Here is a 13,177-nt window from a genome sequence, read left to right on the forward strand (position 1 = left end):
TAATAGGATCAGAGTTTTAGAGCTGGAAGGCATATTAGAGGTCATTGAGTCCACCACCTCTCATTTTACAGATCAGGGAACTGCGGCTTAAAGAGGACAGATGACTTGTCCAGGGGTCACACACCCAGTAAGTATCAGAGGTGGGCTTTGAACCTGGGTTTTTCTCATTCTAAGTTATACATGCATATCTAAAAAAGTTTTAGGAAGCCTTGGGAAACAAGATTCAGGTGAATGGGCTCACATGGTCCACTGAGAATTCACTTACAGAAGACAGATGATTATAGATAGACCTGAGTATAGTTGTTTCATGGTGAGTCATTGAAAAATGCTGCAACAGGGGTGGCTAGGTGGCTCAGTGAATAGAAAACTAGCCCTGGAGTCAGGAGGACCTGAGGTCGAATCCAGCCTCAGACACTTACTATCTGTGTGATCCTGGGAAAGTCATTTAACCTCTGTTTGTCTTAATCTACTGGAGCAGGAAATGGTAAAACACTCCAGTATCTTTGCCAAGAAAACCCCATGGACAGTATGGTCCATGGGGTCAGGAAGAGTCAGACACAACAAAACAACAAAAATATTTGCTTATGTGCTTACAAGCACAGAAATAAATATTCATAAAATATACATGTCGCCTCCCTCCTACAAACTCAGTTTATCTGGTCCAAACACCAATTAATCTCTTGGTCTGTTTATCTATTTAACTTTTATTTTCTTGGCACGGGAAACTCCTAGTAGATAACTCCTTCCACTGATGGAGAATCACAATTTGTCCATAACCTATAGTCATGGGGGGGGGGGGGGGGGCGAGGCAGGCAGACACATCTCCATTCATCCTGATCTATATCTTGCCATTAGACTCAAATGACTCTGGAGGAGAAAGTGAAGCTGGTGACTTTGCACAATCCTTCCTCACTTAAATCCAATTCACTTGCCAGTCATGTCCTCCCCTTCCTCTTTATGATCCTCTTCAAAAATGAAGGACAGGGGCGGCCAGGTAGCACAGCGAGTAAGAGCACTGGCTCCAGTGTCGGGATGACCTGGGGATCAAATCCGGGCTCAGATACTCAGCACCACACCCAGAAATAACTGGCCGTTTAACCTTGAGCAAGTTACTTAACCTCAATTGCTTTAAAAAAAAAATGAAGGACAAATAAGAACAGTAGTGTTAGAGAGCTGTCTGGGCACTGGCAGGTGAGATATTCTGTCCATGGTTACATAGTTAGCACACCACAGAGGCAGGTCTTAGGTGTTACCCTCTGTCTACTCTGCTACATTGCCCCTCATTGCCCTTCAGTAATAGATATCTGTTGAATGGGATATGCTTATGCAAAATATAGTGAAAAGATCTAAAAGTGTAAGGAAATTTATAGCTATCTAGGCCAGGTGTCTGATTGTACCACTCAAAAGATTAGAGAACTCAGAGGTCTCGGAAAGTTAAGGGCTTGGCCCAAGGGACATAGGTAGTAAGTGATGGAGTCAGGATTTGAATCCCTGGCTTTTGACACCAAATCCAGTGCTTTTTACATCTCACTAGGCTTTTATCAGGTCAGATAATGCCAGTGACCCAAAGAATAGTCCTACTTTCTATTGCAACTGGATACCCCAGTTTTCAAGCCCTTATAGAGAGGATCAACTTGCTTGGTGACAGAGGAAGGGTTCATAAATACTTCCTTGACTGGAACCTCTCTGCTTATCTTGGCTGTGGCTCTTCTCCTGTCCTTTAATAATGCCTGAGAACAAAATTAAAAGCCATGAAGTGTTTTCCATGATTTATCCTTATTTCCCCAATTTAGTGTGCTGAAACATAATGTTTCGAAATCAAATCCATGGTGCCTATTTAGTGAAAGCAAATCCTTGATGGATTTCATTTTTTTTTTTTGAATAAAAATAGAACGTGTATACAAATGTGACCCTTAGGAAAGGACAACATTTGGCTGCAGTTGCTTGTGTGGGTAGGTCATATGTTGGGGGGAAATGAGGTATTTTTTTTCTGCCTAAGCTCTAAGGTTGATTAAAAACTGGCAAGACCTCTTTGTGGAGTAGTAATGATGTATTATGTAACTGTGACTTCTTGCTTAAAACTACCTGAATTGCATCTATGTCCCAAGACATTAGAATCATGGAATGTCATAGCTGACAGACCTTGGAATTCATCTAGGTCAATTCCCCTCAATTCTTAGCAGTGACCATATAGTATATAGTAACTCAGATAACAAATGGCCGGTCTATTCCTTTTTGGTTTTCTCTCTATTCCTTTCTTGTTTCTCCTATACATGGGATTAGAGTTCTTCTAGTATACAATGCCATCATCATCAATTCTGTCAGCTACACAAATGAAGGGGATTAGTGGGACAGAGAACTAGACAGAGAATAGTGGTGGTGTTTTTTGTGAGACTGACTCTCTTTATCTTGTCCAGGGTAAAAATGCAGTAGCCACTTAGGGACATGATCCCACCACTGAACATCCTGGGAGCTTAACTTGCTCCATTTGGGGACCAATTTACCCCTCCTTTGATATTCTAGTGACCTCACTCCTTGGGGTTCACCATATTAGGGCCAAACTTTAGTGCAGACGCCTTATTGATCTAACTGCAGCTCAGAACTCCCAAATTCAAGCAGTCTGCCATCCTCAGCCTCCCACCCTGACTGGGATTATAAGTGTCCTCCACCATGTTCATCCAACAGCAAATAATCTGAACAATTTTAGTATTTGTTGTTCAGTCATTTTTTTTTTAGTCATATCTGACTCTTCGTAATCCCTTTGGGGTCTTATTGACAAAGTTACTGGAGTGGTTTGCTGTTTCCTTCTTCAGCTCATTTACAGATGAGGAAACTGAGGCAAATAGGGTTAAGTGATTTGCCCAAGGTCATACAGTTAATGTCGGAGGCAGGATTTGAACTCTGGAAGTTGAGTCTTCCTGATTCCAAGTCCAGTGTTCTATCCACTATCCATCTAGCAGCCCCAATTTTAATATAAGAAGCCCCCAACTTTTGTTGTTTCATATATCACTACTTGATTAACAGTTACACAGTGGCTTCATTATATTAATATATTTCCCAATTTTATTTTATTCATTCCCTTATATTAATCCTGGGAGAGAGGAACTAGAGGATTATTATTCCCATTTTACAGATGAGGAAACGGAAGCTCAAAGACTTTAAAAGACTTGCTCTTAGTCACACGTCAGAGCTAATATTGGAACCCAGGTGTTTCTGACTCCAAATCCAGTACACAAGATACTATGCCACTCTGTCTAAACAATGCCTATGCAGGTAAAATGAGTTCCTCTACTGACAAAGACAAGTCTTTGGGCAGTCAGGATGCTCTGTTAGCAAAATGAAGGGAGGACCATTTTGAAGCTCCTTTTTGAAAGTCCCTGTTAATGAACTGGTAACTGTTTTTATGGCTTTTCAGTAAAGTGTGATGTCCAATCTGTAACTCAGACCATCTGCTTTCTCCTGCTTCTACCTCGGGGCTATCCAGCATTGCAGGAGAAAGTCATAAAATTACTGTAATTGGTTCCTCTATGAATTCTTCAAATCCAGCTGCATTTGGGCCCTCTGAGCTGTATCCTGAGCAGTTCTTTTGTGATGCCTTGTTGAATCCCTGGGGCATTTCCTCCCCGCAGCTATTCCAAACCTTTCCCAACATTCTCAATTCCCCACCCCAAGCTGACCCACTCCATCCTCCTCACTTCTGGCAGATGACTTTTCTCCCAGCTGTGCAACAGGGTTTCCAAAAACTTCCCTCTTCTCTACCACAAGAAACTGCCCCTTTCTCTTCGCCCATCCTCTGAGAAGGCAAATGAAGTTATTGTTATTTAGATGTTTGAAATGTGTGGATGGGATCTTCATTTTCATTTAAGATTCAGTAGAGTCATAGTTTTATGAGCTTCCTGTACTTATGTTAAAGTATTCAGCATAATAAATGTACAGGATCTTTATGCCTATCTTAAAGGTTTTGAAGCATCTTTTATTATTTCATATTGTTAAGAAGGCTTATAGTTTATCCATGATCTTATGACATTGTCAGTCACATCTATGTTATATGTGATGTTGAGTCTTTGGTTAGAGGGACAGTTTGTAAGTATAACTTTTTTTCCTATGGAAAAATATAATAAGTTTCATGATGCAGTTTACTGGAATGAGTTGTGGTTTAAAAAAATATTGGGGACTGCCTGTACAGTAAGAACTCTGCCCTCCTGCACTTTGTTAACAAAACTCCACACCAGTATTTCACGGGGTCATAGATTTAGAGCTAGGAGGGCCCTTAGAGGTCACTGAAAATCCTAAAATCTTCTCTTATAAATCTTTTTAGTCCTGGAGTGAACTTTCTGGAAGTGAACTATAGGACTTCTTGACCTGAATGAATACACACGTACATATGTACGTACTGTATGAACCCTGGGGTGAGCTAGGATAGCAAAAGAGTTGTTATTTACTGTTTCTGATGGGTTTGGTTTTTAGAGGACTGAGGGGAGAGGGCAGAAAGTAGATGTCTGCCTCTTGGGGTTTTCATAAACAATGGTTTTTCTATTTGTAATTCACTGCTCTTTGATCCTTTTAAAGTTTTAGGGGAGTCAAGAAAGCAACAAAATGAAGATGGAGAGGGAAAAATAAAATTTATTTTTAATTAAGTGTTATTTCCCCCACCCCCTATTGCTTGGGGAGATGGGGGTCTCTGAAATCCTGGAAATTCACAACACTTGAAATAAATGAATCAAATTTCATTTTCAAGATCCATATACTTTCTATACTTTGCTCTCCTCCTACTCATTTATTCCTTGCCAGAAAATATAATATCTACTTATCTACATCAAGGGTTCTTAACCTGGGGTCAGTGAACATATATACATATATATTACATATATATGTATATAGACAACTATATTTCAATATAATTGGTTTTCTTTGTAATCATACATATTTTATTTTATGCATTTAAAAGCATTATTCTGGAAAGGGGTGCTTAGGTTTCCCTGGAGGGCCAAAGGGGTCCATGACACACACACACAAAAAGAACCTCTAATCTAGATTTATATCTGCCATAAAAAGTTAAATATATTCTATATATCACCTTAGAATATGTCTATATCTGTATCAAGATAGATATAGGTACACACTGAGGGAATATAGACAGTATATGTGTATATATGTATGTATATGTTATATATGTACAAATATATACATTTTATAAGCACTTATATTTCCTTTATATATCACCTCTCAAATTGACTCAAAGGAACACTGTTTGTAGAAGGGATAGGAAGGTAATTAATTAACTTGATGGTTCACACCTTCCCTGGAGCAGGGAGTAATTATTTGAGTCTTAAAAGCCCTTCTCCGTGTGCTCCTATGGAGCTGTTTATGCCGTTCTGTTTATAAAAATTTCAAAGAAGAATTTGAAGTGGAGAATGGTCTCTGATACGGCTTATAAAGTCAACGATTGGAAGTGACTAAATAATTTTTCCTGTAAATTGTAATAGACCAGAACCTTTACAATTTCATCTGGTGCCTTCTGAGAAACTTCTGCAGGGACTCATAGGTAGAGAAACTTCCCAGTGTGGAGAAAGGCATCTGTAATGTATTAATAATCAATCCAGGCTGTTGTGGCTTTTGATGACATTTCATTGCCCTTTACTGTTCCCTCCCACCTCTGGCTGTTTGTGTCTGGCTCCCAAGCTCCCCTCTGTGTTGTCAGCCACAAGCCTCAATTCATCAAGTCCTCTGCTCACTCCTCCAGGCTGACTTCAGGGCCAGGTGAAATAGAATGTTGGAGGGGACTTGAGAAGTCACCTTGTCTAATGTTTACTCCATATAAGAATCTTACATCCCTGACAGGTGGCCTGCCATCCTTGTATTCTTTCCCTCCTCCAGTTACTTTTCATACTTAGGGAATTTTGTGTCTCCCTGTCTAATGCAAACTCCTTGTTTTCAGTTGTTTTTTTCTCCAGCAAGTGTTCACAGTGCCTTGTACTTAACAAATGTGTGTCTAATTGAACTGAACTTAAAGCGTACTGATCACATTTATTCCCAGAATAGTACTAGAAAATGCAATATTTTTTTAGATCTAATACAAATCTATTCAGACCCTATGGTAGAGAGGAAGGACTTTACCCCAGTGTAAGCAATATTGCTGGGAGTGGTGGGGTTTGAGGAAAGGAGGGGAGGTACATCTCCCCTGGTTTTCCAGAAGCAGCCTTTTCGTATCTTGTGGTCTCTATTTCTTCCACTGATGAGTCAGTCCAAAGGCCATCTCCTACCAAATGTCTTGACTCACCCCCTCCACCCATTGCTGCTTGCCTAGGGTGTGATAATTTAAACCAACTAGACTAAAGCTGACCTAGGCTAGGCATAATCTATGAAGAAATGGTTATTTGTAATGGTAATGTAAACAACTACAGGTTTAATCACTGGTCTAAGTAGCTAATTTTATTTGTTTTATTGTTGGCTTTGTTTTTTTGAATCATAACCATTTCTCAATATGCCCCTTATTCTCAATATAATAAAGAAAAAGCATAATTAATGAACAAGTAGAGACTGCCAGATGGCATAGTGAATAGAGTGCTGGGCCTGGAGGGAGGAAGACCTGAGCTCAAATCCAGTCCCTGACACTTACTAGCTGTGTAACCCTGGGCAAGTCACTTAACCTCCCACAATCTCTTCATCTTTAAAATGGGGATGAGAATAATAGCACCTACTCTTGTAAGGTTCAAGTGAGATAATATTTGTGGATTGGTTTTTTTTTCCAGTTATGTAAAACATTTCCATGTTAGTCATTTTGTGCAGAAAAGCTAAAAAAAAAAAAAGAAAGAAAAAGAAAGAGAGGAAGGAAGGAAGGAAGGAAGGATGGAAGGAAGGAAGGAAGGAAGGAAGGAAAGAGGGAAGGAAGAAAGAAAGGAGAAAAAGAGAAGAAAGAGAAAAATGGTATGCTTTGATCTATATTTAGACATCATCAATTCTTTCTCTGGAGGCAAATAGCATTTTTTCCATCATAATTCCTTTGAAATTGTCTTGGATCATTGTATCGATAAGAATAGCTAAGTCATTCGTGGTTGTTCATTGTGCAATGTTGTTCTTACTGTGTACAGTGTTCTCCTGGTTCTGCTCACTTCACTCTACATCAGTTCATGCAAGTTTTTGAGATATTTGTTGTGTTTTTGCCAAACTTAAAGCACCATATGAATATTAACTATTATTATGTATAAAAATTCATGTGGGGTTGAGGACAGGAAGTCCCCTACCTCTCTGTTGGGAGAGGGAGAGTTGTTTAACCTGTTTTAAAGACCAAACTCGTTTTAGGTAAATCAAGATAAAGTCCATTCCTTTTACTTAAGATAAAATTGCTAAATAAAGATAATGCTTGCCTATTCAATAAAATAGGATATCTGTTCTGAAAATGGAACAAACACTCAAGGAGGTTAGGAATACCATAATGTAATTCAGGGAACGGCAAGAATTTTCCTTATTTGCCATTTTTATTTCCAGAGGAAAATCCTCCAGGGGCATCAGGTTGGGGACAGGGCCCTTAGTCACAGCCCTGGTGTTGAGGAGAGAGACAGAGAGAGAGAGAGAGAGAGACAGAGAGAGACAGAGAAAGAGAGAGAGAGAGAGAGAGAGAGAGAGAGAGAGAGAGAGAGAGAGAGACAGAGAGAGAGAGACAGAGAGAGAGAGAGAGAGACAGAGAGAGAGACCAGCTGTCAGATTGCCACTCATAGCGTTGGGCAACGGTTGATGCCTCTAAGGAATGAAGTATCTTGTCTGGGAGGCAGAGAACCACCTGATAAAAATTATCACAACACAGCCAGGCAGAGAAAGTGAAATTCAAAGGAGAGACTCACAGAAAGGTCCTGAATGACCTTAGGCACCCAGTTTTGTTTTGTTTTTAAGAGTTCTTACTGATATGGATCAAACTGGACCAGGTATTAAGGCCAGGGATTCCAGAGCTGGGACTTAGGGCGTAGGTCAAGATTCAAGATTGGTACTGATTCTCACTAGAGGGAATTTAGGGGAAATTAGTGACATTGATATTGACATTGATTTTTCTGTGTCCAGAAAAGGGGACTTCTGTTGTTACTACAGGTCTTACAGGGTGACTCTGGGCAGCTTTGAACTTCTCTGAGGCTTCTTCCTTTAGTGGTCATACAGGCCACCAGTCTTCCTTACATAGGCCTAGCAGGATCTTTGGGAGGAAACTTTTCTGCTGTTAATTATTTTGCTGTGTATTCTTGAAAACAGTAAGATTGTATTTCTTTCAAAATGATCTAGAATTCAGACTTTTCATTGATTCAGACTGGCTTTCTAAACCTTTAGTCTGAATTAATTAGGTTTTGCTCTATTTTTTTTAAGGGAGCTAAAAGTTACATGGTGACTCACGTGTTGGACTACTTTGATTGGCTCATCAGATCAACTTAGAAGCATTAGATAAAAAATTCTAGAAACAATGAAGAATAAGCTATGCCAGCCTACACTGGATGTCACAAGGAAACTCTGACACCTGTCTTATATACATTGATTTTTCATTGTTCTGTTACAAGAAGGATGCATTTCATTTTAAAAGTCAGTGTGAATAGCCAACCTTTCAATAGATAACTGGGAAACTATTGCTTTGAAATGCACATTCAAGTTCTAGTTTTCAGTCTTTTCACCTCATTTTGTTTTATTGGTTGAGCTTTTTCATTTTTATTGGTACATTTGTTTTTATAGCATTTTTCTTTCCAAATATATCCCTCCTCATTCTTTTGCCCCAGAGACTTATTCCTCATAACAAAGAATAAGAAAGAAAACAAAAAAAGATCAACTCAGCAAAACTAACCAATCCATCAATCAAGTCTAACAAATATGTGCATCATTCCCCCACATAGTCCCCAGTCCTGAAAACAAGGGAGGTTTTAATTTTCAGTCTTTGGGGGGGGGGGGGGGGGGGACGAGGAAGGGCAAGGCAGTTGGGGTTAAGTGACTTGCCCAAAGTCACACAGCTAGCCAGATTTGAACTCAGGTCTTCCTCACTTCAGGGCCCATGCTCTATTGACTTCACCACCTAGCTGCCCCTGCTTTTCAGTCTTATAGAAACCAGTTACCTTGAAATCAACTTTGATCTATCCCAAATCCCCATGGCTTGTAATAAAGTATTAATCCCCTTAGGGGTATTCCTATGATCAAGAATCACAATTTACCATCATGCAGCAGTTCTAAAAATTAGGGTGATAACAAATGATGTGCATCTATCCATGGTGACTAGCTAATGGATAAATCATGGATATATAGATATTAACCCTTGATATCTTGCTTTTAAAATGAGCATTTTTGCGCATTCCTCATACAGTTCAGTAGACAGGCAGATGCCTGACAACGGCCAGTTTGATGTTAGAATTAGCACCTGCTTTGGCCTTGTCTCTCTAGTAACCATCAGGTCAGTATGGTACTTTAGTTAAATTCAGTAAGCATTTATTAAGCACTTGCTACGTGCCAAGTCCTGGGGTATAATGACCAAAATGCCCCTGTCCTCTGGGAGCTTATATTCTACTAAATAGAAGAGTCTCCAGGGAGGTTCATACTTCTTGAAGATTCTTTATAGCTCAGAGTATGGAACAAGTTTTTATTTCTTTCACACAAAAGAAATATTAATACAAAAAATTTGCAAGCATGAATCAGCAGAAAAGCTTAAAACAGATGCAGTAACTTACAACTTTGTTCTACTCTCCCAGGAAATTGAGACTTAAATCTCATAAGAACATAATGTTGTTTATTACATTTCCCCTGATAAACCCTCAAAGTCCATTTCTACTGGCCAGTGAGACTGAGACCTGGGTTCCTCTTATTGCAAATAGTCATCTTCCCTAGTACATAAACTTCCTCTGCTGCCTGTAATCTCCACCCAAATGGCCTCTCATATGCACAAGCCTGGACAGATCTATCCGGAGATTAATGTTCCCTCCATCTGAGTCAGGAAAGAAACACAAAACAGAAAAGACAGCCAGAGAGCCCAGCTCAATTTCACCAGGCTGAGTCTCCTGTTAACTAACTCATGAGAGCAGTCGGTACATATGGCTAGCATACAGTTGTTGGAAGGTAGGATTAGAGAGCACTCATACGCTGTGCAACTGGCAAGAGAAAGAGGCAACTGAAGGTGCGTCATTCCCTTTTAAAGATCTACTAAGTCTTAGGTTCTTCTGGCCCAGTGGCTAATAAGGGGGTTGCTTTGTCTTGCCCAAAGCTGTGGAGGCCTTCAGTACTGAGTCATGCATGACTAGCTAGAAACAGCCAGAGGCTTCATCATCCCTCTAACACCTAAGCTCTGAGCTAGCACTGGTGGGTGGTGGGAACTGGGCAGGAAAACTGTAAATGATCTTTGCATCCACCATCCCACCATCAGTTGTGATTTAGGGAGAGCACAAAACTACCACTGGTTTGCAGAATGTCCATTAAGTATCTCTAGAATGGATTTGTTTTCTGCCTTTGTGATAGAAATCAGCATAGGTCTACCTTCACCTTCCTCTTGGCCAGCAAAGTTCAAAGTTTGGTTGGAAAAGGGCTATCCAAAGTAAATTTCAAATTCCTCTATTACTAACACGCGCACACACACACACACACACACACACACACACACACAAAAGTAAAGAAGCCCCCCCACCCCCTCAAAAAAGGCAGCATATTAAGGCTGCATGGTATTTTAGGTAGAGAGGTTGAAAGAACGGAGTCCAAGTGATCTGGGCAAATCCCTTAACCTCTCAGTTCCCCAGGTAAGTTTCTAAGTCTCGAAGTTTCAGAGAAGGTGCTAACCTGAATTGGCAGAGGGAAATTCTTCACCTGGGAGTTTCCCCAGTACCAGTGAAATTGCAGGTGCAATTGCTATGCTAATCATTTGGCATCCTTATGCAAACACTGAATAAATCTCTAAGCCTTCATTAAGTGTCTGCTTGGTCCCATTCGATGTTACAATGCTTAAGCTAGGTTGGATTTTTTATAATATATAAACATAGATTTAGAACTAGAAGAGGCTTTAGGGATCATGTAATCCAAAGCCCATTTTACAGATGAGGAAACTAAGGCCCTGAGAATAGTAATTTTCTTGAGGTCACACAGGCATTGAGTAGCAGAGATGGGTTTTGAACCCAGGCCCTCAGGCCCCCAAACACATCTCTTTTCCCATTGTGCCAATGCTGCCTACTAAATATAAAACCTCCTCTTGTCTCCTAATTTTAAACATACTTAATTGTACCTGTTTCATTTTAAAATCATACTGGGATAATTATAAGTCTTCAGTTTAGTTGAAACTTGTAGAATTTCACGCAGTTGATCATTTAAAAAACTTAATTGTACTGGATGAAAGTTTAATTCTATACTTTCAAAGTCTTACTGAGTGTCACCAAATAGAAAACCTTTGGGGACTGTGACATTGGAAGAATTGTGAAGCTGTAGGTGACATCTCAGGAAAAGGAAGATGGGAATAGATTTTAGAAAACCTTCAAAAGTAGTAATAAGAAGAGGATATAGCAGAAGTGGTCCTCTACAGCGAATTATAAAAAGAAAAGATGAGGAGAGGAGAGCAGCATGGGTTGAGAACAAGATGGCGCCAGATCAAGGCTGGGACCTTCTCAACCAACTGAGTCAGAGTAAAGAAAGAAAGCATAGATAGTCGTAGAGAGAAAAGTTGGTAGAAAGGTAGAATTTCCTAGGGCCAGAACAAGTTAGTGTACAAATAGTACTTGTGATTTGGTAAAGTTAGTGTGATTTCAACCAGAAGGAGTGATTATGAGATTCAGATAGAAAAGAGCTTTTCTTCTCCAGAGACTGAAAGGGCCATTAAGAAGGAAGCCGATTCCAGATTAGCAGGAAGTTAGAAAGGAGAAGACAGATTAATTTAGAGCAGGATTTCTTAACATTTTTTGGATCATGAATCCCTTTGGGAGTTTGGTTAACCCTAAGGACTCCCTCCATGATAAGGTTTTTAAATTAATAAAATATAAAGGGTTACAACAAAAATCAAAGGCTGATGAAAATAAATATTTTTCCCCATCCAAGTTCACAGACTCCCTAAAATCTATTATTCACAGAGCCCAGGTTAAGAACCCTTGTTTATTGGTAGTATTCTCAGGACCCCCCAGCATTCAGGCTGCTAGTAGCTGGTAGCAGTTTGGTTTAGTTGTTTAGAAGGGCAGCTTCCAGAGACAGTGACAAAGGCATGCAGTTCCATGTGACATCCAGGAGGTTATAAAGACTGGGGTATTTATTTTATGGATCTGTGCAGTTTCTGCTGTTTATCTTCCTGCTAGAGACAATTCTTAAATATATAGGTTGTAACTGGAAGATTATCTCCCTTCCTGAGAGGAAAGTGAAAAGGCTTGGGGAATGTGGCTTTTATGTTCTGGCTTATTAAAGAATTATTATGTTCTGGATTATTAAAGAAAGAAAAAAAGAAGGAAGACCAGAGAAAGGATTGAACTGCTGCTGGGGTAGATGGAAAGATAATCATTGGAGTCAGCAAGTTATAGGAGAGTACTTAATTCTTATTTTGCTTAACAATAATAATAATACTACACCTACTTTGTGCCAGGCACTGTGCTAAATACTTTACAAATATTAGCTCATTTGATCCTCCCAGCAGTCCTGGGAGTGGGAGGAAGGTGCTATTATTATCCCTGTTTTACAGATGAGAAATCTGAGGCAAACTGAGGTTAAGTGACTTGCTCAGGGTCACGTAGCTAATCAATGTCTGAGACCAGATTTGAACTCATGTCTTCCTACCTCTTGGGCTCAGCACCCTAGCCAATGTACCACCTAACTTCCCCTGTTTTTTGCTGTTTTCTCTGCTGAGGGGAAAGATGTCTGAACTGGAAGGAACAGAATAAAAATGGATGGTGGAGAGCTACCCAAGATAAATATTAAAAGAGCACCTGATTGCCCAGATTAACTGAACCATTGGGTACTAAAAGAACTGGCCGATGTGATTGCTGTGCTATTTTTGGTGATACTTGATATTTCACAAAGAAACAGGAAAGAAACTGCAGGACTGGAGAAGGGCAAATATCCTCATTTTTTAAAAAGAGAAAGGAGGGGCAGCTAGGTGGTACATGGACAGAGTACCAGCCCTGGAATGAGGAGGCCCTACTTCAAATCCTGCCTGAGGCACTTACTAGCTATGTGACCCTGGGCAAGTCACTCAACCCTGATTGCT

At 39.9% G+C, this 13,177-nt stretch overlaps 1 protein-coding gene across 4 annotated transcripts in view; it reads left to right on the forward strand.

Annotated features, from left to right (window-relative positions):
• The window catches only part of NIPAL2 (NIPA like domain containing 2), a 138,985-nt gene that overhangs the window by 29,626 nt on the left and 96,182 nt on the right, over nt 1-13,177 (forward strand). Inside the window, exon 2 of one of the 4 annotated variants that reach the window (XM_069081215.1) lies at nt 72-127. The exons of the other annotated variants lie outside the window; for them this stretch is intronic. Coding sequence (XP_068937316.1) covers nt 101-127 — 27 coding nt within the window. The 5' untranslated portion in view covers nt 72-100. The remainder of the gene's footprint in view (nt 1-71; nt 128-13,177) is intronic. 4 annotated transcript variants of the gene reach the window in all.

The sequence above is a fragment of the Petaurus breviceps genome, unplaced genomic scaffold (genome assembly GCF_028583685.1).
Source record: "Petaurus breviceps papuanus isolate PSGF00001 unplaced genomic scaffold, PetGlider_PUasm1.0 98, whole genome shotgun sequence".
Lineage (NCBI taxonomy): Eukaryota > Metazoa > Chordata > Mammalia > Diprotodontia > Petauridae > Petaurus > Petaurus breviceps.